Here is a 23,755-nt window from a genome sequence, read left to right as displayed (position 1 = left end):
CGCCCAATCAATGAGGAGAGGGGCGGGGCAGGGCTTTCCCCCGCGCCGGGGGCCGCCTATCGCGTTTGGAAAAAAAAAAAAAAAAAAAAAAAAGCACGCCTCGGTGGCCGCGCCGCCACTGGTGGTTCCCGTGCCCGCTGCAGGCTCCACCCCTTTGCCTCGTCCAGCCAATGGCCTGGCGCGGCGAGCGCGTTCGAACGGCGGGGGCGCGCCCGCGCCGCGTCGGTTGAGCGCGAGATTCGAAGTGCGGCGGTTGGTGGCGGTGAGGCGTCGGCGCCATGGCGCTCTCTTCCCTCCAGCAGCTGGAATCGCTGAAATACGTCGAGCTCCAGCGGATCGCGAAGACCGCCGGCCTGAAGGCCAACCTCCGGGTGAGGCGGGGGCAGCTGCCGCGGCTGGGAGGGAGCGGCGCCGCGGGGACCTCGGATGAGGGAAGCTCCGGGTTTCCCCGCCCGCTCTTTGAAGAGCGGCCTCGGCTCTGGCGTTCCCCCCTCTGCCCGGCCGGGAGCTGAGGGGGAGCGGGTGTCGCGTGGGGAACGCGTCCGTCCCGTAACACCTTCGTGACGGGAATACGCTCAAAGAAACGAGTTGATGACGCGGGGCTCCGTTTTACCGGAGGCACCGAGAAGGGGAGGGCGCGGGGCTGCCTCACGCTGCCCCCCCCCCGGGGTGCTCAGCGCCGCTGTGTCCGCGACGGGTTACCGCGCTGTTGTTGTGGGTAGCTGTGGTTTGGGGTTTGGGTTCGTTTGGAGTTTTTTGGTGTTTTGTTGGGTGGGTGGGTGGGGTTTTTTACGAGTCTGAGTGGGAAGAATAGTAACAATAGGGTGTCTTAAGGGAAGGGAGTGCCTGTGTTTGTTTACCAGCCGTTCGTGGTTAAGAACGAGAAATTTAAGCATGCACCCATCTCTTTTGCCTTGAGCTACAGATTTGTGACAGTGGCCTGATCTCTCCTGGTAGGCACTGCCACTGAATCACTCGGCGGCAGTCAGGCTGCTGCACTAGCAGTGGGAGAAACCTTAAAGCCTTAAAAGAAAGAAGATCCACAACTTAAGTGGACAAAGGAACTCGCTGTCCTGACAGGGCCAATAAGACTTCTGCTTGGGGTTTTAGTCCTAGGTTATTCTGTTCTTAAACTTCTAGTTCAGGTTTGATTTTATGCTGACCTTTCCAATTAGGTATTTAAGAGTCTTTCATAGCCTAAAGTATCAATGATGTAATTTTGTTGCTGTTATTTTATTGCTATTACTGTTGAATATATGCCAGGGATGAGAAGAATGCTTTGTATGTAGTATGGCCAAGACAGAAGTTATTGCAGAAATTGGATACAATTTTAATTCACATTCAGCTATGCAGTGCTGTTAGAAACAGTCTCATTCATCCTTGAAAACAGACAGACCGGAAGAAAACTAGTCGGGGAAATTTGTGCCTCTGTGGGGACTATGCTACGTATTTATCTGCAGCCTTAAGCACTTTCTCTAATTTAACTGACTTGCATGAAGCTCTAGGCGTGCCTTGTTCTATCGGATTCAGGAAACATTCTGCTTGTTTGTTGGATCAGTTTATAGGACACTAGCTGTGTTTATGCAGTTTTTTGTTTGATGACTTAATGCAATATTTGGTTCATATGTTGTTTTGATTTCTCTCCAGGCAGACAAATTGTTGAAAGCACTGAAGCAACACTTTCATGGAACAAAACAAGAAAATGAAAATATGGTAATAGATGATAAATCAGCTATTCTTTTTAAGAGAGATAGACCTAACTTTGTAACCAGTAGAGCAGGGCATGTACTGAAGGTTGTTTTTTTACCGTGATGTGAACTGTAATAAAAATACTTTTTCCTTAAGAGAGCCTTTAGTTTAATGCACTCATGTACTGATAGAAACAGAAGTGCTAATATTAGCTTTGAAGTGGCCTCTTATATGACCCAAAGCTGATTTCCTTTCAGCTGCCAAAATTAACAATGTATTTTTCAACATCAGTACAAAATTATTCTCTGTGAACACTAACAATTAATTTCCATTGACCAAATCTTAATTCTTGCCTGTTTAGCTCCAGAAGCTACTCAGTACCAAATATAAAAATATTTTATTCATTTTCCATGCCTAGATGGAAGGGACTAGATGCTCATCAGAAAGCTTTTTACATCTACTAAAACTTACTTATACTGACACTATAATGAAAGTGTCACAATTGTGATGTTTCCTTTATTCATCTCTTAATGTGTTGTTTTCTTAACTTTTAAAAAAAGTTTTCTCTTCTGTAAGCTGAACTGTTGGGTATGGTGATGCTTTTTACATTTTTGATAGAAAGTGAATTGGTATCTGCTTTTTCTAAAATATGTCTCCTTTTAAGTGCTTCCTTTAAAATCATCTTTAAAGGTTTGAGGAACTGGTCTAATCCTTTTCAGCTTATTTTTAATTTTAACAAGCATGAATGAGGCTCTGATTTTTTTAATGAAGAGTATTCCACAGAAATGTACAAATCTGGGAGGGTCACAGCATCATGCAAGTCAGATTTCAAATATAAAGTATTAGGTTTTTATAATCTTATTAAAATGCTACATAGTAAAACAACTGTAGGACTTCTTTTTAAAGTCTTCAAACAATGAGGTTTAGGGAAATCTAGATATTGCCAGTTTCTGCATTACTATGCTACTAAATGGCATGCTTCTGTTTTTCCTTCGTGTGAAATACTTTTTTCAATAATAAAATTGAAACTGTCTCTTGTAGTATCTAATTTATGTTTATGTCAGATATGTTACACATTATTGTATTTTTCTGCTGCAGGACTCTGAAAAAAGTGCATCTGCTTCCATCGAATCGGATGAACTGAGCAATCAGGAGAAAATCATGCCTGATTCAGTGTGTTTTATTACAAAAAGACATGGTAAAAAGAAAATAACAAGAAAAAAGAGGAACTCCAATGACGAAATTAATACCAGCAGAGAAAATACAGGGCTTTCTGATGAGAAAGAGGTGATTTACATTGCTTGGTTTTGTGTGCTGGCCACCCCTCCTTCCCCAAGCATAACTTAAACACACTTGATTTTTTTTTTTTCTACCACCATTTAGCAGGTGGTATACATTTATATTTTTTTATATATATCTCCATGTGTGTGTATAAGAATTTCATATGCAAACATTGTGGTACTGGTCTTCTGTACTTAATAGCACTGATTTTCTCTATCTTGACTATGTGCTACTCCATAATGAACAGAGATTACTTGTTAGTCATTACTTCAAGGAAATAAATTAAATTCCTCTAAGAAATACACAATTCCAAACACTATCTGAATGTAAGACTGCTTTCACTAGTTCATCATAGTATTCTGAATATTAGACTAGTTTCAGAACTTATCTAAAATAAGGCTGGTTTTACTTTCTTTATATAGAAAAATAAAACAGAAATTGGATGATTGCCTAAACCTCACAATTTTTTTATTCCCACTCCTCTCAGTGGGTTCTTTATTGATGGGTTTTATGACTGAGGGAGGGGAAGTTTCAAGGTGAGATAGGGGTAGAACTATTTTTCTCTAGAATTGCATACAAGTAGTGGGTGAACTAAGAACTGTGTGAAAGACTTTTACTGATTTAGAGGAGGGAAATGAGAAAATGAGGAGTGTTAGATAGAGAACTGTAGAGTAACCAAAGCTACAATAGTAAAAAGTAACATAGACAGTGAATTTATTTTTACTTGCAAATAATTAACTTTTGTCAATAAAGGCAATTTTATACTAGAGCTGTGCAGGTAAAAGCTTTCTAATCCAGATCTGTTTGTGAAATAACAGGATAAGTATTTCACAGGTTAATTCAGGTTGGACTTCAGAAAGTCTCTTGCTCAATCTCCTAATCAAAGCACAGTCAACTATGAGGTTAGACCACAATGCTTAAAGGTTTTATCTAATCTGGTATTGAAAACCTCTAAGGATGGAGGCTACACAACCTCCCTGGGTAACCTGTTCCACTGACTGACTGTTCTTAGAACAACAGCCTTTCTTTATATCCAGTTGGAACAAACTGTTTAAATGAACTATATTTAAACTGCAGGACCATTCTGACATGAAAGAAAATGAAGTGCCTCAGGGTGAGCATGAAAAGGGACAGAAGGTATTCCAAAATAAGGAAAAAGTAACTAAAAAGACAGCTATTGAGAATCCGGGGACAGGTACTGGTCAGAAAGAACAACTAGAGAAGACTTCTACTAAAAGTAGTGGAGGTGAATGTAAGTAGAAAATTCCAAAAAAGTAAGTTTAATAATTTGTACTACTTAAAACGTGCCTTCTGGTTATTTTATTGTGTCTGCAAAGATTTTTGTGGCATGTCTGGTGATCAGTACCTTATTTGGAGATGCCAGAAACAATCCATCTCATTTGAGTTTGTGTACTTGTTTGTTTAATATATTGTAACACAAATCCATGAATTCTGCAATGTAGGAATTCTGCTGGCTTTGACTTCATAACTCTGGACCTGATGTTTTTAGTAAAGGAGTTCTCGAAGGTCTCAGTGTATTTGAGTCTTGCACCTCGTTTAGGATTAGTGCCTTTTGGAATACCCCTGAGATGCTACTTGGCTCCTTTAAAAAGTGGCAAGAAAGGAAGAGCTCACTTCCTTGTGCTTCATTTTTCTTTTCCTGCAGATGAATAGGTGGTGTCATTTTCTTCCCAGGAGTAAAATTAGTAGAAAAGGACATACACACAGAATCCTTTATAATTTGTTTAAACTGCCTAGCAATATCTGAATGTATTACAGTGGATCATTTTTCTATCTGGTGGCTTTTTTAGACCTTCAAACACGATGCCACTGAAAATATGAATTTCTCCCCTGCTCCTTTGTGCATGCAGCTGACATGAACAAATGAGTTTGCCCAATCTGATAATTTATTGATATTGTGGGTCTGTCAAATAAGATACCTACCATTATTTGCTCCTATTAGACTTAAGTGTATGTAGTCCTTGCGCTGTATTATGCATGTTCTTGCTGTTCAATAGAATTTACAAGGACATTCTTGTTGGAGGCCATCTATGATTTTGAAACTAATGTAGAAAATGAGGATCTTCAATGAAGTTTCTTTTAAAAACAGAAGCAATAGAATATGTAGAGGATGCTTTAGTTGAGGCGGTATTCATCCTGACAGTTGGCACAGTACTCGTCTCTTCCTATAACTGTAATTATACGTACCTGTACTGCTTTCTGGTTTTTGGTTTGTTTTTCTTTTTTTCAGTAATTGCAGATAGTGAGAACTGTGTGACAAAAAAAATACTATCTCTGCATTTATTGGTGAAAAGTTGATTTTTCAAAAATTATTTTCAACAACCCTCCATTATTTGCTTCCAGCGAGGATTTCTTTCAATATATTGAGGTCATCCAAGTTTACTTTAAAGCAGATGTGAATTAATAGAAAAGCAAATGTTTGCTTTCGATATGCAAATATTGAACTTGATGTGAAGTCTTTACCTGATTTTTTTCGTAATAAAATTTAAACATGAAAATGTGAACATGAGCTTAATACTATACCTGAGAGCAGAGATGATAAAAAAACCTTAAACTCTGTATATGTATATAAGGCAGTGGCAGAAAAGCTGGCCAAAAGGTATTTCTTCTTTGTTATCAACATTTAAAAAATACTAGCTTATTAAACAGATCAAGACCTATGAATTTAAAATTGTTTTGCTTACCGCAAGCATAGTTTTTTGTTAAGTTCCCCTGTGAAATACTTTACTATCAAAAGATAATAACCTAGTGTGACTGTAAGATTCGTGCTGGGCTTGTAGTTTGTCGAGACATGCTGTTACTGACATACCATTTAAAAGGCTTTTGAGAGACTTAAAAACATCAGCTGGAATAGATATGTCCTATTTCTCAAAACCTAAACCCACTTTGAGGAGATAAGGTGTGTTTTTGGAACAAATATTTTTAAAAAGATTGTGATGGCATTAAAATATTTTCCAGAAGTTCTAATGATTTTGCCTAATCTTACTGTACCAGGTGGTGCTTGTCATGCAGAAGGGAAGATCCCTTTATATGTAGGCTGTGCATCTAGGTCTGGGAAAACAGGAATGAAGGCTACTACACCAAGTAAGATAACTTACCATATTTAGAAATAGACGTGTTGTCTGTGTGAAGGGAGACTTAGAGTTTTTTACAACTCAAATTTCTGTTTCTACTTGAAGAAGAGAACATCCCCTCTTTGAAATGCAAGCAACCAAAAAAAGTTCCCAGAAGTTACATTTTAAGGTGTATCTTCCAACTTGTAAATTCATACTAGTAAATGACTTGCATGTGTGTTATAAAACTGGTTCTTTGAACACTTCATCTTTTGGTTATAATACTTGCATTCATGATTTTCAAAACAACAAAGGGTAGGAAGACATGCTATTACTCCTGCTTGTTTAGTTTTCACTTTATAAATACTGCTGTTGTGTCATATAACTATGTATTAACTCATTTTCATCACTTCATAAAATACATTCATTTAAAATTTGGAAGTATTTCTTTTTTTCTTGAACTGCAGAATTTAGGGGTTGGACTAGGTGATCTTTAAAGGTCCCTTCCAACTCAAACCATTTGATGATTATATAATTCTCCAGAGCATGCATCAGGTAACTGGCTGTGTAGCTGGTGAGGTAGATTCTATTTCATACTGTTTGGTTACCTGTGTATACAGTCTTTAATTAGAGGGACATGTTAAATTTTCTTTGAGGCCATAATGATAGGTGTTGCAAGATTCTCCTATTAAGTAGTAAACTTCTTTAGGAGCTTATCAGAGATGTGACTCTTCTTATTTTTTGGAACTTCTTAGACTTCAAAAAGTTGCATGAGGCTCACTTCAAGAAAATGGAATCTATTGCTGACTACCTTGAGAGGAAAAAAAAAATTATTGAAAACTGCAGCAGTTCTCTCAAAGAAGTCAAGGTAAAGGGTAACATAGGACGATATCCGTTGTTCCCGAATTCATTTATTTCTAGAGCCTCTCTGTAAAAGTCCTGTAGGGTCTCTTTAGAGCAGTAAGTAGCTGGTGATGTGTACATGCAGTGGAATGTTATGATCACTGAAATTTAACTGCAGTCCTGTATAATTAGTTATATATAGTATTCGTATACCACTTGTGTAGTTATATAAGTTTTTATATATTAACAGTACATGGTTATAGTTATAGGAACCAACAAATAACTTGTCAGTTTTGAGTAAAAATAATTACCTCACAATTACTTCTGTGAAGGATCTCCTGGAGCTTTTGTTTAAAACTGTTTGAATTGCCGCAGAACTTAACCAAGGGGATGGGTTATTTTTCAAAGACTGGGATTTAAATATCAAGTTCCTTTTTCATGCCTTAGAGAACCATTGTTCAATGACTGGATATGACTCTCCTTTAAAATATATGCAACATATATTGTTCTCAGTGGCCCCCATTCTCAGTTCTTTTATTTCACACTTGCTTGGGTAAAAGCTGCTAATAGGGCCTCTTTCAGAGTGGCAGACCCTAGAACAGTGACAGTAATGTATCAATGAATATATGAATGAATATGTCAATGGCCATACCAAGGCAGTAACACTGAAACTCCTGACCACTCCACTTTTCTTTTCTATGGCATACATTGTATCAATGTATACTTAAGACAAACTACTTTTGGCAGGTGCTAGCCAAAAAATCGAATCCTTTAAGAGCACCAGAAAAAGGCACTCCACATAACAATTCTAAGGTATGTGTTTTCAGATCAGTTTAATAATAATAGAATGACTTATATTTAAAACATGCTTTTAAAGAAAAAAGGGGAAAAACTAAAGAGACTGTATGCTTCTGATTCACTGTTTTTTCCATTCCTCTTAGCTGCTTTTCTGATAATTTTTTTTTAGCAGAGTGTGCTAATTCATGATTTGCTCTTCCCTAGAAACAAACCAGTGGCAAAACATTTTTATTCAGCCCAAATTCAGAAAGAGGCAGATTCTCCACCACCTGCACTCCTAATAACCTCCGGCGCTCACCACGCAGTTGTCTGAACGCTGCCAATCGGAGTATTTTATCTAGGAAATCTTCATTTAATCCTGTCCTTTCAACAACCAAAATGAATGTCAGGTAAAAAGACAAACTGAAACTACCAGTGACCAATTGGGTGTGATACATGTGAAATAATCAACACTTACTGAGTTGACTATTTATATTCCAAGCATGAACTACATGAGACTAATTCTGATTATTAACTTTCAGCCTAGCTTTATGGTTGGTTTAAGCCTTACTGTGCTGTAACTGTCTTGATTCTTCATTTTGATGTCTGATGGTGAAGGAATCTTGCATCTCTTTCAGCTTTCATGTCGCTAAACCAACCAAGCCACATTATTTTTCTTCTCTTACTGTTAGGTTTTCCATTTTGTCAGGCAACCTAATAGTCTCTGTTATACCTGAAATAATTTATCTTGAGATTACTTAACCAGAACTCTGCAGTATTCCAGGCGAGTCTCAAAATGGACTCATCATTTGTGGTTTTTTGGGGTACTCTTTTTCCCACCCCCACTCCCTGCCAATGTCACAGCAGGGGCTCATCTTGTGATTGATTACTATAAGCAGATTGTTTCTTGCAGATGGGAACCAAGCTGACCACTAGAAAGTCATGAGGAGTTGCTATATGAATGAGCTCATACTCAATGCTATTAAATTTCATCTCATTTCGTTTTAAAACATCATGCACACTTCATTATTCCTACACAGTAATCTAATTCTCTATTACGTTAATATTTCATGAACTTTTGTTATTGGTAAATTTTACCAGCTTATTACTAATTTTTCTAAAGTCTTGAACAAAAACCATTTTAAAGAGGGAATCGGAAGGACAGTCTGTATGGTACTCCACTGATAAATGCCCTTTCACCTGGTTTTCTTTTCAGTAAAAGTCCTTGTCTCTACTGTTTCTTTGTTGGTTTTCTAACTATTGTGCTAATTCCAACTTTATTCAGTTTACTAAACTTTCCACAGTGACTGAAGTTCAGATTTAGACATTGTATAATTTACCCTTACCCTTCTCCCCTTGCTAACAATACCCAGTTAATCTCAGGTCTTGGTTGTGTTACTTCCCATTTCTTTGATAACTTCACTTCTCAACTTTTGCATGCCAAGATTATAGCTGCTGAGACTTTTTTGTCCCTGAATAAAGTGTGTGTGGGATTGTTAAGTCAGATAGTGCGACTTCTAATATTGACATCTCCTAATAAATAATTATGGGACTTTTTAATGCAGTTCTTCTGCTATTCAAAGGTCAGGAATACAGGTTCCTTGTAAAATCAAGCTCATAATCTTACTGGCTTTGTTTCTACATTAAATATGCTATCTTTGATCTCAATAGATAACAACGAATGAAAACAATATTCATTCTGCCTCTGGTGTCCTGTTGGATAATCTTTACTGTCTTCACTGCAGCCCTACTTCATTCTTAGCAATACATAAAACAGAACAACACTTCTAGAATTTGCTTCCATTCCATTTGTCCAAAGATGTGCTGAGGTGGATCTTGCAAGCTGCACTTCATCCATAAACTTGCTAGCCTTCAAAATACTGCTTTCTTCAACACTTACTCACTGTCTTTCCGTATCTTGCAGGCTTTCAGCTTATTCTCTACCTTTTTGATAAGGGTATTACTTTGTGCAAGATTTAGAATTTTCTTTCATTATACATATATACATGTATACACACATTAAAAATGTGTGTATATACACATATATGTACAGCACGTGTGTCTTGAATATGTAGGTAACTTGTGTGTTTTGACTAAAATTTCCAGCTTCTTCCTCTTGTAGATCTTTGTGTTCTAGAGTTCTGTTAGTTAATTTTCTTTCAGTTTTTCTTAATTTCAATTTTAAAATTAACAATATTTATATACAATGTTTTACTACAGAATCCAAATCTAAAGTAAATTATATCAGTTGGTGAAGAAATCAACTGGCTTGTTGCATCCAAATATATTTTGTTCTCCAGAATAATAAGAAAGTCAGTCCTTTGTAATTCCTAGTATTGCTTGCTGCTATTGATGATGGCTCATAACTTGAAAATTGCCAGCAAAGGTATTTTTAGTGCAGTTTATACATAAGCTGTGAACATCTTATACACAGTAAAACTTTGTACCTGTAAGAAAAGTAGAACACAGAACCTTCTGTATTCTGCTGCATTACATTCCTTGTAAATGACTAACTCTGCCTTCATATTTCTAATAATTTTCAGGTTCTCGGAAGCCACAAAAGATAATGAGCATAAACGCTCTCTTACCAAGACTCCATCTAGAATGTCTCCATACTTGGAGATCTGCACACCTGAGAACCAAAAGAGCTGCAACCTAATGAGTCATAATAACAGCAAGGGAAATGCAAGACATAATGATCTGACTGCATCAAAGGGTAAAGTGGATGGTAAATATGTGGCTTTTTTCACATCAAGACTTATTTTATTGAATCGTTATATAATTTTTTTATAACCTAATGTCATATAGACCCAGGTTTTAATTTCATTCTCTAATTAATGACTGATTCTTTAGAAACTGCAGTAGTTTCTTTGTTTCCTTTGGCTTCCAGTGTTATAACTAAAATGGTTAGGTGCTAAGACTTAAATATATGGTACCTAGCTACCTACAGAAAAGAGGATAGAAAATCTTCTAGACCTTTAGGGAGTATGTAGCAAAAGATTCATATAACAGGTACAGGGAGATCCTGTCTGCAGTGAGAGGAGTTCTGATGTCCTCTCAGAGATCTCATTCTCCTTGCCGAATTGGCATGCACCAGGCTTCTAGGACAACCTGTTATCAGCCTCAGTAACCCTGATTAACTTGGGAACTAAAACTCTGTGAGAAGCAGCAGAAGTCTTCTGATTACTCATGATCTTTACACCAGCACAGCTCTATGTTATCACAGGTCAAGAACCCAGAGTTGCCTGTCTTGTTGTATGACAATATTGATGGTTTTTAGGGGGAAAGAAAAGTTCCACTACTGATCTGAAGCTGGTGTGTTCTGGAAGAATGTTTCTTTTTTTCATGTGAAAATTCACTTGGTTCCAACTAAGCATAGAGACTAGGAAACACGATGTGCTCTGAAGGACTAGAAAAATACATGGAGTTATATATGCTATTGCATAGCATAATCAGAGCAAAAGGGCTGATACTCTACAACTCTTGCTCTCTCCAGACCTGAAAGCTCCCTATTTCAAGTGAGCTGTGTTTGTGCAATTCTGTCTGTAGAGGTAGCAGACGGTAGCATTTAATGGCTCTTTGGTCTCGATAGTTGTAAGGTGGTCTTCGCGGGCACTTCCCAACTTGCTTTGTGCAGTGATGTTTTTGCTGCTATAATTAAGTATGATATCTTGATGCCTTTTGTAGTTATCACCCCCTTCAAGTTTGCAGCTCATGCTGCAGAACCCACAAGCACAAAGAAGACGTTTGACCTCAAAGCAAGTCTCTCAAGGCCCCTTCGGTATCAGCCACACAAAGGTACTGTGATCCTGTGCAGTCGGTGTTGGTCATGCCCCTTTGCACTCAACTGCTCATGAAGTAAGGCATTGATACAAACCATGATAGTGAAGTTTTCAGCCTCTTTTCCTGTCCCTTTCCCTTTCTCTCTGGATTCCCACAGTCTGTGGAGTGACTGATTGTTAAATTTCTGTATGATATATGCTTTAAGAGCCTCCCTACTGAAGAATAAATCTTTATGACCAAAAGCCCATAATATAATAATAAACATCCCTGTATTCCACTGAATAGACGTCTGTACAGGAAATATGAGATATTCCTTACACAGTGAGGGTTGTTTTTAAAGAAAATAAAAAGTGCACTGTTGTGTGAGAAGCTGAACTTTGTGTGGCTGGTGTTACTTATGAGTACAGTCACCTGTTACTACTTATAGAAAAACTACTTTTGGGGAATGGGCTGGTGAAACTGGTAATACAGCTGAAGAGGCATTTTACCTTAAAGTCAACCAGCAAAACACGGGCTAGCTAGTATAAAATTCGTGAAAAGAAGTTAAGCACACAATTACTAAACTAGTAATTCAATAGTCTCTCTTTTTGCCCCTAAATTGTAGGACGACTAAAGCCTTGGGGAGAATGTAAAGAAAATACTGTCCCAAATAAGTCTGCCGGTAGCAACATCTCTGCATGTAAGAAAGGTTACAAACAGCCGCACCTCCAGACAAGGTTAGTACACCACTAGCTTTTTATGAATAGTGTTATTTAAAATAATATGATGACTCATTTGTCTTTTTAGGATTTTAATAGGCAGTTCAGGAAAGAATACTTGAATATAAAAGCAATTTTTGCCTCCAGTAGTCTGTCTAGTATCAGGAAGGCCAACAAAGAGGGCAGCTCTGAATCCGATAGACTTTTATTCTGTGAAAGCTATCAGTTCTAGTGTTTGGAGACTTACCCTCACCTTGGAAGAAGCTGTGAATATTGACATGTTACTACCTTGAATGTTAGACCTGTATGTCTAAGCGGAAGTATTTGCCTGAATGTTTGGATTCAGTCCAAAATGGTACTGTTTTCTCTGCCCATGGCAAATGCAGCACACCAGTTAAACAGATGTTAAGCCTTGGTCAGCTTCTGATTCCTTTGGTTGCTTGTATATCTACCTTTAATATAACTTGATATGGTCTGTGTCTCTTCTTTTTCCCCTTCAGGGAAGAAAGGCGTGAGAAACATGAGCAAGAGAGAAAAAAGAAAAAGGCTCAGGCTCTTGGAAACCGTAGAGGACTATCTGTGGATTAGGAGGAATAAGAAATATCTAAGAAATCACTGTAAATATTGTTCCTGTCTTGTAAATATTTGTGCTGTCTGTGTATGGTTCAGGTTGCTATTAGCTAGTGGAATCCAGAGAGCATTGAATGAGACTTTACGATGCATCCGAGTGTAATGTTTTAGTGATCAACTTCCCCGACGAGATGAGTTCTGAACTTTTAGGAGCTTAGAACTATCTCTAGTTGCTTATTAGTGTTTTCATTTAACTAACTCATTTAACTAAACGATGTTAAAGGAGAAAATGTAAGTGGAAAAACAATGCTCAAGAAGCCTCCTTGCAACTTAGGACAGACTTCTCCACCAGAATTCATTTGTTACCCACTAGGATGGACACTCCAGATAGCAAGCTTCAAAATGTTCCACTGGTAAATTGCAGGAGTTGGAGATGTCTGCTTGCCCTGTTCTCCAGATCAGTCCTTATTCTGTAACAACAGTTGCAGCACGTATTCAGCATTTCTAATTGCATGCCTATGAAGTAGCAGGGAAGTTCCAAGAGAAGAAAAAATACACAAGCTCTCTGGAAAACTAAAAGCATACAGCAAAATATAATTGTAAGATACCGTATTTTTAAAAAGTCACAACTGAAAAGCGGCTTTACAAATTGCCAGCTGGATGCTTTGAACAGTTAGGGTTGTTTTGTTCCTTTCTATGGTAAATAGCAGATGTTAACAAAATTCTTATGCTTTTCATATCTATGATGCTTAAAAGAGGTTACAGTAATGTTGAGGCACATTCAATACCTTAGATTTAAAAGCTGTTGTTATTGTTACTTTAAAAAATACGCAGAAAATCTTTCTGGATTTATTATGGATGGAGCTGGAAAGGTAATTTAGCAGTTGTAATCTCAGCTAGAATTTTGAGCAGATAATTGTTCCAGTGAATTTAGTGTTCTATCAAATATATGCGTTTATATCAAGTGTCAAGAACAAGCAATTCTTTTTTATAAACTTAATGGGGGAAATAATAAATATTTTGTATATACCCTGTTTATCACTGGTTATCTCATCTAGTGTACTATGTATAACTACATCCTTAGCATAGCGCTAGTTTTGCTCACACTTGTATTTACTACTCTGTGTCTTTTTTTGTGACTAGCTTTCCTTGCTGACTAGCCTGCCTACAGCTTTATGAAAGCACGTTTGTTCTGGTATCTTTAGAAACGATAACCACCCTCTTTTGCTCTTAAGCTATTTAATTCCGTGCAAGAGGAAAATGATAGTACAAGGCACTGCTTCAGCTTGCTTTATTGTGGCCTCTTCCATATAAAATACAGGAACATTTATTATTTGCAAAGCACACTTAAACAAGGTCACTGCAGTGGAGGTCAGTGCTTTGATTAGACTAAGTTTGTGACAGCTGAAATGAAACCATTCAGCACTTGTTCTTTAAAGTGTTTCTTAAATTACCAAAAAACAGACTTCTCAGAAAAAGGGAGGTATTGAGCTTCTATGCCACCAGCTGAGGCTGTGACTTCTTCCAGTACAGCTGAGTTAAGCTAATTGCACACAGCAGAAGTGTGATCTGATCTGCCCTGTAATGGTGCTGATTAAGCTGAGCTGTGCCTCCTCAGGCAGCAGACAGCAACGGGGGTTTCCCCCCAACCCACCCTTGGAGCATTACTACTTCTGTTCAACACCCTTTGCTCTATAAAGCTGTAGGACTATCATCAACAGCTCTAAACTAAAACTGAAGCCCGCTGCATAGCTACTGTTTCAATCTTGGCAGCAGCAGCTTTTTCTTTTTTTAGTTATTCAGAGGAGCCAAAGCTAAAGGTTGAAATACTTCTGCCTTTTCCACTTCTGGTGCTGCTCTGTGTAAATTTCAGCAGCTGAGTCACACTTAAGCACCATTCCTCAGGGTATTAATTCTCATTATGCTTTTTCCAGTTTAAAACTAGCAGATGCTAGTGTTTTACAACTGCCTGCAAACCATATAATGTAGAAAATTAAATTGTTGTACAAAAAAGAACTACAACAAGCTCGTGAAATACTTTTATTTCTGTAAAGGTCAGGACAGAAGCCAAAACTAAGCCAGTCACCAGTTACTACTTTGTAAGAGCGCATCCCAACTCTCCTCAGGCTGTGTTCCAGTCCATGTATGTACAGTCTCTCCAGGATTCTCTATCTGGCAGCTCGAAGATGCCAGCGGTGTCACACTAGTCAGATTACTACAGCCAACGCTTCATGCACTTATCTCTTTAATGTTTACGTGGAATCTTCAAGTTGCTTTAAGCTACACATTAAGAAGTGTTGTAAAAGTGAACCAAGCATCTGAAGACTGTCCCAAAAGACACCACCCCAATTTAGACCTTTTCATATGTTTCATAGGCAAATTCTTCTGTATGAGCTCTATCATTCAGCAGGCCAATAAAATCAATCTCCAGCTGGAATGGACCATCTACTTTATCTCCAATTGTGAATCCAAGGGTACTAATCTAATTAAAAGATACATACATTAGAACGGTATTTATATAATGTTATAATCAACCACCATTGTATCTACCAGTTCCATATTTTACAAACAATTCATGGCTATCTACTTTAAACTGGTATTTGTTCAAAATACAGCAGCATTTCTTAAGGCTCGAACATTTCAATACAGACCCCAGTGGGAAACTCCTTCACATTTGCCTTTCTACCACTGTGTTGAACCCTTTATTAAAAATGCCCTGAGCCTAAAGCAACACTGCAATTTGTATCCTTCAAGGTTTGAGTATGGCCAGTTCCATCACAACTGGGTGTACAAACACATTTTCATAGTCTCTTACAATTCTTTTGTGAGCAGGAAACACAAACAGAATGTAATTAAGGACAGAGGAGAACTTTCATTCTAGATCAAGTCATACACCTGGTATAGTGTGGAAGTGCACCAAACCAGACATTTTAAAATGCACGAAACTTTGTTACTGAGTTTTACATTAAGGCAAGGGTCCTAGCCACTGCTTCCCAATTAGAATAGTGTTCTTAAATACAAGAACACTCCTTATTCCTTTCCCCTAATGTTCACCCCACCACTATTCCAATTTAAAAATAAATAAATTTATTCTAACTGTAATAAATTCCATGAAAATTTTTGGGGCTCAGGCATGTTTCCTATTAGCCTGTGGCTTGCCCAAAAGCACTCTCAGCTCTTACGTGTCACTAATCACCTCTTGGAGACTCCAGTGTCAGCAGTTCTCAGAACAAGCTGGGTCACCAGTGGCAGGCCACCTATTAAACTCCAGCTGCTGCAAGCGCAGGTCTGAGCTGCACCCATGATTTTAAGGACTGCTGTACATGCAGGAAAATAATGCCTAGGATGCGTCAAATAAAGTTGAATAATTGTAGGCTGAGGCTAAAAATATATTGCAAATGTACACTAAATAAATAATAGAACAAAGCTAAAGAAATTAAATGCACCAACGCTCCTCTCAGATCATTCTAATGTTTTAAATGCCATCTCTTCCCCAGAAGCCAGCTCTACAATCAGCCCCTTGGCTTGTGGAGCCTGGAGAGTTTTTAAAGCTCCATCTTCCTGGTTCATACTGTTACAGGTGACTATGGGAGTCACCTAAACTCTCTGCTCTGAAGAATCTATTTCTTGGCAAGCCCTAGATACATTGGCTGTTTCCTAACTTTTTGATTCCTGCTTAACAAGGCCGTTCCTGGGAAAACACATAGTAGCACCATGAGGGATCAAGACATTTTGTCAAGATTTCTTCAATTGCCTTCATGCCACTTCCCCTATTTTTTAGGTTTCTTTAAAATACATATGTAAAATTACACTTCATATTATATGCAAATGCATTGTTTCCACTGTGAAATAGTAAGCATAAGATAACAAGGAATGAAAATTTAGTGGAGGATGCTTAGATCAAGTACTGGTTTGTCCCTTTAACTCCTGGTAAATATTTTTAAACACCCCATATACAACTTTATGTTTTCATTTACAATTTTGAATTACTGTATTCTAAATCCTGATAAATTCTTCAGCATCTGTATTTAAACATAGGCCTTTTATAACAACTTTCTTCTATAAAGCATATCTTTTCTTGTAGTTGATCCACCTTCATATCATTCATACTGGCTTTCTACAGCCTCAGCTTCTGCTTTAAAACAGATTGTTTTCATGCTGCCAATCACTGAATTGCCCTCAAATATTTCCTAATTTTATTTTTTTTTTCATTACAGCAGTTAGGAACTGAATGCAACATTCCAGGTGACTAACACTGATTAAAATAATGGGCCTTTTATTTTCTCCCCACATATATTTCTAACACTGTTTTCCTTTTGGTACTCACTGGGTACTAAGCTGCCCTTAATTGCATATAGGAGGGTCACTGAAATTTAAAAGAAAAGATACAGAAACAATTTTTTCCAACATGTCTCCTCGTATGAATCAGTGAATTAGTCTACCTACTTGCAGAAATAAAATAAAAAATACTCAACACATTTACTTAACACTTAGACTAGAAAGCCTGAAAAAAAATAAAAAAGAGCCTATAAATACATCAGTTTACTGCTCACCATCAAGGTCACTGACACACCACATCCTCAAACAAAATCTCACAACATGATATCCCTGACAGTCTTCTGCCAGGAAGAAAGTTTATGATACTTTTATTATTTTTGGCAGTACTGTGCCAACTGGCATTTTAGATTTCTTAGTCACTTTGATCATTCCTCAACAACAAAAAAAAAAACAACCAAAAAATCTTTTTTTGTTTTTTTGAAAAGCCAAGTGAGTTTTGAGTTGTTTCTTGGTTATATAGACCTCTTAAAAATATTTTTGGAGCTCCTTTGAAATAAACTGACACTGCTATCACAAAGTAGGATAATTTAAATGCAAAGGTAAGCACACAAGAATAAGTACCTTATAACAAGAAGAGGCCCTTCAATTTCAAATTCACAAACATTAACGGATTTGTAAATTACATCATGACAATACAATCTTAAAGGAAATTTCAGACAGATAAAGCCTATAGAAAACTTGCCTTGTCTAACCAGACAGGATGTTGCTGATCCTGGACTCTTCCCCGACTGGAGAGAAAGAATTTGGAGAATGGAATCTGAAAGAAACAAAACAAAGCCAAACCAGACTTTAGTGTCACCAGTACCTAACATAAAAACTTAAGAAAAAAAAAAGCCTGCCTTAGTAAATGAAATTACACTCTGCTACATCTGGTACCAGCATTGGCTGGGTGCATAGAACCGGCATAGAGAAATGGGCCACATTAACCCTTTCATTGACCACTCGCAGCCAGCTCCAGGCCCACACTGTTCTGTGGTGGCCATTTGTAGCCATCGTGCAGGACTGTTACCCTGTTAGGACACAACGAGAGGCTGCAGCACAGAAGGTGGCTGTTTACATCGAGAACATCTCCTTCCAATAACATGTCAACGTAAAATAGAAATTAACGAAAGGTCTAGCATGCATGTATATCAACAGTTCAGCTGTACCCAAGCTGTGTATTTCATAGTGCAAACTTCATACCAAGACAGCAGTACTCTATAAAAGCCGTTCAGAATAATGTAAAAATGACTTCGAATGCAGTGGGAGCAACGAAGAGGAGGGGCTGTGATAAGAGGTAGAAAACAGGAGGGTTGGCTAGTGAGGGTGAAAGGAAAACATGCAAGTCAGCAACAACACACCAATATTCATCCTCCTGACTCCTCACCTGTGAGACAGTGAGCTGTTCTTGCATGATTGGACAATGGTATCGTGAAGCTCTCGATGCCAATTCATAAGGATTTGCAAACCTCCTTAACATTGGCATCAGCAAATTACAAAAGTTCCCCAAGTTTCATCAGGAAAGAGTCGAAACTCCCACTTCTTACAAATATTATTGTGTCACAGGTTCAAAGGCCATAAATGACAAACCACACCTCTAAATCTCCAACTGGCTCCAGCGAGTCAGCAGGTTAAGCAAATCCTGTCACAGGGTACAAATCCTACACCAGCCTACATCCATTTGTATTCCAGAAAAAATGGTTATCACAGAGAATATTCCTGGCAACACCTGCTAAGCTTCAATCGCTGTTTCTATTCTATTACTCCAGTAATAGCTAACATCAGGTGTTTACATGAACGTATAGTGGATCAAATCTTTAATACAATTGACACAGTGTGCCCTCCCACAATCCAGTGATTTACAGTTTTGGAATTCCCAAGCCAAAGGCACACGTCTGTTGTATAAGGATACATAACAGAAACACTGTTGAATGGACAGCAATAGCAACAAACTGTGACTGTTGAAAGAATTCCCCTTCCGCAGAGCTATGGCCCGGACCCCCAAGACAGTCTCGTTAGTTTGAAAGACTCATTAGTTCACCTTTATTTCCTCCCAATATGGGCCTCCTCGGGTGAACATGAAGTAGCTGTAGAGGTCATCCTTTTGATGAGAGAAGTAAGGGTCTGTATAAATGTTTACCATCCAAGGTCTGCCATCGCCACGGACACGTAAATACAAACTGTTGAAGTTTGACCAGTCGTAATACTTCTTCCTAGCAAAAGATCCCTACAAATTATTAAAAAATAGAATTATTCCTCCTTAATAGAGGGAAACTTCCATTATGAAGAACAGAGCACTATTGCTTTGATCACTGTCCTCATTATTATGTCAAATAATATCTACTGTGACATACTGAAAACCGGGTTACTCATTCATCATACTAGCTGCTGATTGCACTGAATTTCCTTCAGCACTGTATCAGAGCCCACAAATTGCAGTATTACCACTCTGAGCACTCATGCTTTAATTATAAACCGCAATCTTGTAACTATCAGAAATCAGACCTGCTTCCTAGGACCAAATTCCCTATCAGGCAAGTACACAAACACTGTAGTGATGGATCACTAGTTATGTAGTTCATTAAGTTTAATATTCTGTGGTCAGTACTAGATTATGCAGAGGCAATTACAAGAAATAGAAGAAGTGGGATAATTTATCCCCTGTGGTAATCTTCCTTACTGAAGACCGACGCAAGCACTGGAAGCATTTAATGTTTCCCAACACTTTTTGTCATTAACTGTGCATAATTATATGGATTGCAAGCATGTCTAATTCTCAACTGCATTTTTTCCCCAAGATCTTAAAAGTCCCGGTGTTGTGATTTGCACACAGGCAGATCCAATAGTCTACATAGAGTTACACTGAGGTCACTTGGAGCGATGAGGCAGCAGGAGTCAGGGCCATTCTTGCCCAGGATTGCTTAAACCAAGTCAAAATTAGCACCAAAAATTCAGAGGTTTCCCCTTTAATTTACAGCACTACTATGGTTACCTATCAACTGTCCTTCTACCAACTCATCGGTAATAAGATGAGTTGATCTTCAATACATTAATACAAGGCCTATGACTACTTTATTTTATGGCTTTGCCAGTTTTGAGCCTTTTTACTTAAATAAAGAAAAGCCTTTGTATTTACGTTTTCACCTTCTGATTTCAAACTGCATTATAAAGATGGACTGATGCATTCCAATACTTCAGAATTAGGAGATGAAAGTTTGAGTCACATTTGCACAAGTCAGTAGCAGTCCAGGGAATTTAACTCATATTGAGATTCAACTTGCTGTTCCGTTCCTCTGACCCAGTGCCACCATATTAATCAGTGCTCATCTGCCTCTCATCTGCCCATTGATTTTACTCACTCATATTCTCTGCTCTCCAAGTTTCTGGCCCAGAAAAGATTTTACCTGTGTACTTGTGCCAAGTCACAAACAATAGAACTGACTAAAAAGCTAAGCATTTGATACACTGAGTCAAAATGTTCCTTTGCTTTTAAAGGTGCTTAAAAATAAGGGATGAAACAAGAAGTATCAATAATAAGAACATCCATTTCTGGTTCCATTTTGGTCAATTCCGAGCTATCGAAGATTTGTATCTTGCTTTTTCTGATGTACAGTAGGAGTCAGACTTTTAAAAAGTACTTTTCAAAGCATTATTTTCTGTTCCTGTGAGAAAAAAGATGAGCTCATTCCCCTAAACCAAGTCTGATGAATAGGCCAAGTTAAAGCCCAGAAAATTTGTCCTTATGACACATTCAATTAACTTCAAATTTAGAGACATAATCCATTTTAATCATATTAATTTGGGGTATAGAGGTTCATTACAGACCTTCGTTTGCAAGGAGGCTGAAAACAGGGCTGTCTTAATGAGTGGGTGCCCTATTGTACATAAGTAAATGATCAAACATATATTATTCCTCTTCTAAGACAGGAAAACAAAATCCAAGAAAAAGTTCCTTCCAAGTCAAAGGCCACAGCAGCTATTACATCCCTGAAGGAATAGCTAGTACTCCTGAAAGTGATCAGTTTCAACTGCAGTAAACAACAGTCCACTTCTTGTCACTGGGTTTACATAAAAATGCTCTCCGATTAAGTAACAGAAGCTATGCAAACATGAAGCTGTACTTACCACTGGTGGTTTAGCTCTCATACTACAATATCCACTGTATTTCGTCTCCCCATCACGAGGCACTTCCGTATTGAGGGTTCCATACAGCAGAGCAGCCTGGTTATTCCTACCCAGTTTGAGGTAAACTTCACTTTTCCCTCCAATCTCTACATCAGAGGAAATAACCCATTTATTTAAATCTTCTTGGCTCCGAAACTCCCACAACACCTTTGTCTGTTCCAGCAGGTACTGACTGAGTGGATAGCCTCCAGGTCCTATCAAGTAACCTTTGGTCTCCTCTTTCAGCATGCTTAGCTGAGTCTTTAAGACATTAATGCTCTTCTTAAAACTGAAATCAGTATTTTGCCAAGACGGTTTTTTCTCAGGCTGTGACCCTGGCCTCCTGTAGCTGCTATATAATTTTGACATGGAATCACTGAGGAGAGGTCCAAGTAAGGGGTGCAAAACTTTGTGACTGCAGCATCTACCACATAAGTAAGCACTGTTCAGCAAAGTAACAGTCAGAGCCATATTGGTAAACTTGAATTCACTTCCAGCAAGGCAATTAATGGGTTTGAAATTAATTTAACAGCAAACCAGTATCCAGAGCTCTCTTACTTTAGTTACTGCAGTTTATCTCCACCTTTAATGAAAAAGAGAAGAGATTAAAAAAATTACATATAGGATGTTTGTAAAACTGTTTCATTTTTAAAACAGATAATAGCTAGAAATCTAAGCCATCAGAAAAAGAAATAAAAAATAACATCAAATATTACACTTCCTCAGAGTTCTAGTTTACTTAATGATTTCTACTCTATGTATTCCCCCTCCCTGTGATGTGAAATACCCATGCAAATAAGAAAAACTAAGTAAAATACTTAAAACTGAAAATAGAAAAAAGCAATTCCTCTTCATCCCTTTCACTGTAAGTAAGTTTAGGTACTATGAGTAACACCAGCAAAAACAACCTCAAGAAGAAGGTTTCTAAAAGATGGCATCTATATAATTGTAAAGTATTATCCCTGCAAAAAAATCACTAATTCACAACAGGTAGACCCTGCTGCCATACGGACCAGAATGGCAGTCTCATCTGGCAGCCACAGATGACAAGACTTTTCAGATATTAAGTCCTACAGCAGCCATACTACATACTTCTCCATAAATCATCCAGCACTTTGCCCTCCTCAACGTATCTTGTTTAGAATAACAGAGAGGTTTGCAAAGACCAAAGAACTTAACATGAGAGACTGCAATTCAATAGGTTTTTTTTACAAAGCTTTGGAAAAATTCTGAAAACCTTCTGTTTGCTTCTGTCTACATCACTGTTGGTAGGAACAGCGATGCCACACTGCTATTCTTTAATTCATAAGGGAGAGCTTAATGTTCAATGCTCTGTACAAAGGCTATTCTCACTTACTCATAAAATTAGACAGACAAGTTGCCTAGGTTGGGGGGGGGGGGGGAGTTGGTAGGAGGTGTGTTTGGTTTTTGCCACAGGATAAATCCTAAACCAATGTCAAATCAGTTTATCTTCTCTGTTAAGATTGGAGCCAGTCACCCGACACATATTCTCTATATGCCACCTATCTTCCTTCACTCATGGTAAAATTCACTACTATTACTTTTATACTCCGATTAAGTTATGCACCGTGGACTAAAACTGCATTGAAAGAATTCACATTTTCTCTGTCACACACTCAGTAAGGTAGGAGGCAAGTTCCTAAAAAAGAAACCACACATGCAGGGCTTCCATGCCCCCCTGGGACTGAGGTGAAGCACAGACCAGGAAAGCAGCAAGGGCCTGAACAGTGACCCCGTCCATTTCTGGGCCCCACCGGCAAACCCATCCCCAAGCAAAGCATAACCAGCAGAAAGGAAAGGCACAGAAAAGCTGCAGCGCGCAGTTAAGCCCAACCCCGCTCAGCACTGACTCGTCCTTGCTCCCTCCGAGTACCAAGCAGAAGAAAACGGGAAATTTTAATACATTTTTACTTCCGCCCGGTTTTTGTCCCTACGCAAGGTTTTACCGGCACGCCGATCTAACGCCAGCACCCATTCACCGCCCGGCGGTTACAAAACCTCGGCTTCCAGCGACGCTCTCGCTTGCGCCTCACCGCCAGCCCTCAGGCAACCGCGCCGCGGCCTGGGCACCGGTCTCGGATCCCGGCCGCCTGCCTTCCACCGAACCCGCAGGGCAGAGGCGAGGCCGGCACGACGGCGACAGGCGGTAGCGACCTTCTCCACAAAAAGCGGCCGCCTCCACACCTTCCCTTCCCCGCTCCCGTAACCGAGGCGCTCCGCTGAGGCGCTGAGGTACCGCCTCACCTTCCCGCCGCCTCCCACCGCTTCCGGGCCCGGCGGGAAAACACGCACCGCTCCTCTCAAGGTTCCGCCGGCGGCGGTAACGAACCGAGCTCCCCGCCTTCAACCGGCGGAGGAGAAGGAGGAGGCGAAATCTTCCCTCCGCCGCTGCGGAGAGGTCGCTACACGGTGCCGAGCGGTTTATTCGCAAAGAGCTTTAGCGTGAAGCGGGGTGGGGGGAGAGGTGCCTGTTTGTGAGGAACACGTCGGTGGGACAGCGAAAATAAAGGGCGATGGGGGTCACCGCCGCCCCTGAGG

General features: G+C 39.0%; 2 protein-coding genes across 7 annotated transcripts; one reads left to right on the top strand and one right to left on the bottom strand.

Annotated features, from left to right (window-relative positions):
- The first annotated feature begins 5 nt into the window (after positions 1-5).
- Positions 6-15,058, top strand: NUSAP1 (nucleolar and spindle associated protein 1). Of its 3 annotated transcripts, none has more exons than XM_075030708.1 (12): positions 25-371; positions 1,648-1,713; positions 2,788-2,976; positions 4,048-4,222; positions 5,986-6,075; positions 6,800-6,912; positions 7,635-7,700; positions 7,890-8,074; positions 10,208-10,380; positions 11,352-11,462; positions 12,052-12,163; positions 12,646-15,058. In XM_075030708.1, exons 1-12 carry the CDS (start codon positions 279-281, stop codon positions 12,731-12,733), a joined length of 1,461 nt encoding a protein of 486 aa, XP_074886809.1. In that variant the 5' UTR covers positions 25-278; the 3' UTR covers positions 12,734-15,058. The 3 variants fall into 3 exon arrangements, with proteins under 3 accessions (XP_074886810.1, XP_074886809.1, XP_074886808.1); XM_075030707.1 differs by having other exon boundaries at positions 29-371; positions 10,208-10,392; XM_075030709.1 differs by lacking the exon at positions 2,788-2,976 and having other exon boundaries at positions 6-371; positions 10,208-10,392.
- On the bottom strand, positions 14,743-23,755 carry NDUFAF1 (NADH:ubiquinone oxidoreductase complex assembly factor 1). 4 transcript variants are annotated; one of them, XM_075030710.1, is made up of 5 exons: positions 23,462-23,755; positions 21,158-21,779; positions 19,074-19,259; positions 17,736-17,810; positions 14,743-15,197 (listed from the first exon to the last, which is right to left on the bottom strand). In XM_075030710.1, the coding sequence occupies exons 2-5, from the start codon at positions 21,665-21,667 to the stop codon at positions 15,066-15,068; spliced, it is 903 nt and encodes a 300-aa protein (XP_074886811.1). In that variant the 5' UTR covers positions 21,668-21,779; positions 23,462-23,755; the 3' UTR covers positions 14,743-15,065. The 4 variants fall into 4 exon arrangements, with proteins under 4 accessions (XP_074886811.1, XP_074886812.1, XP_074886813.1 ...); XM_075030711.1 differs by having other exon boundaries at positions 23,510-23,755; XM_075030712.1 differs by lacking the exon at positions 23,462-23,755 and adding an exon at positions 23,121-23,436.

Source organism: Buteo buteo, chromosome 6 (assembly GCF_964188355.1).
Source record: "Buteo buteo chromosome 6, bButBut1.hap1.1, whole genome shotgun sequence".
Taxonomy (NCBI): Eukaryota; Metazoa; Chordata; class Aves; order Accipitriformes; family Accipitridae; genus Buteo; species Buteo buteo.
Note: the sequence above shows the minus strand (reverse complement) of the source record. Positions and strands in the feature narration are given on the sequence as shown.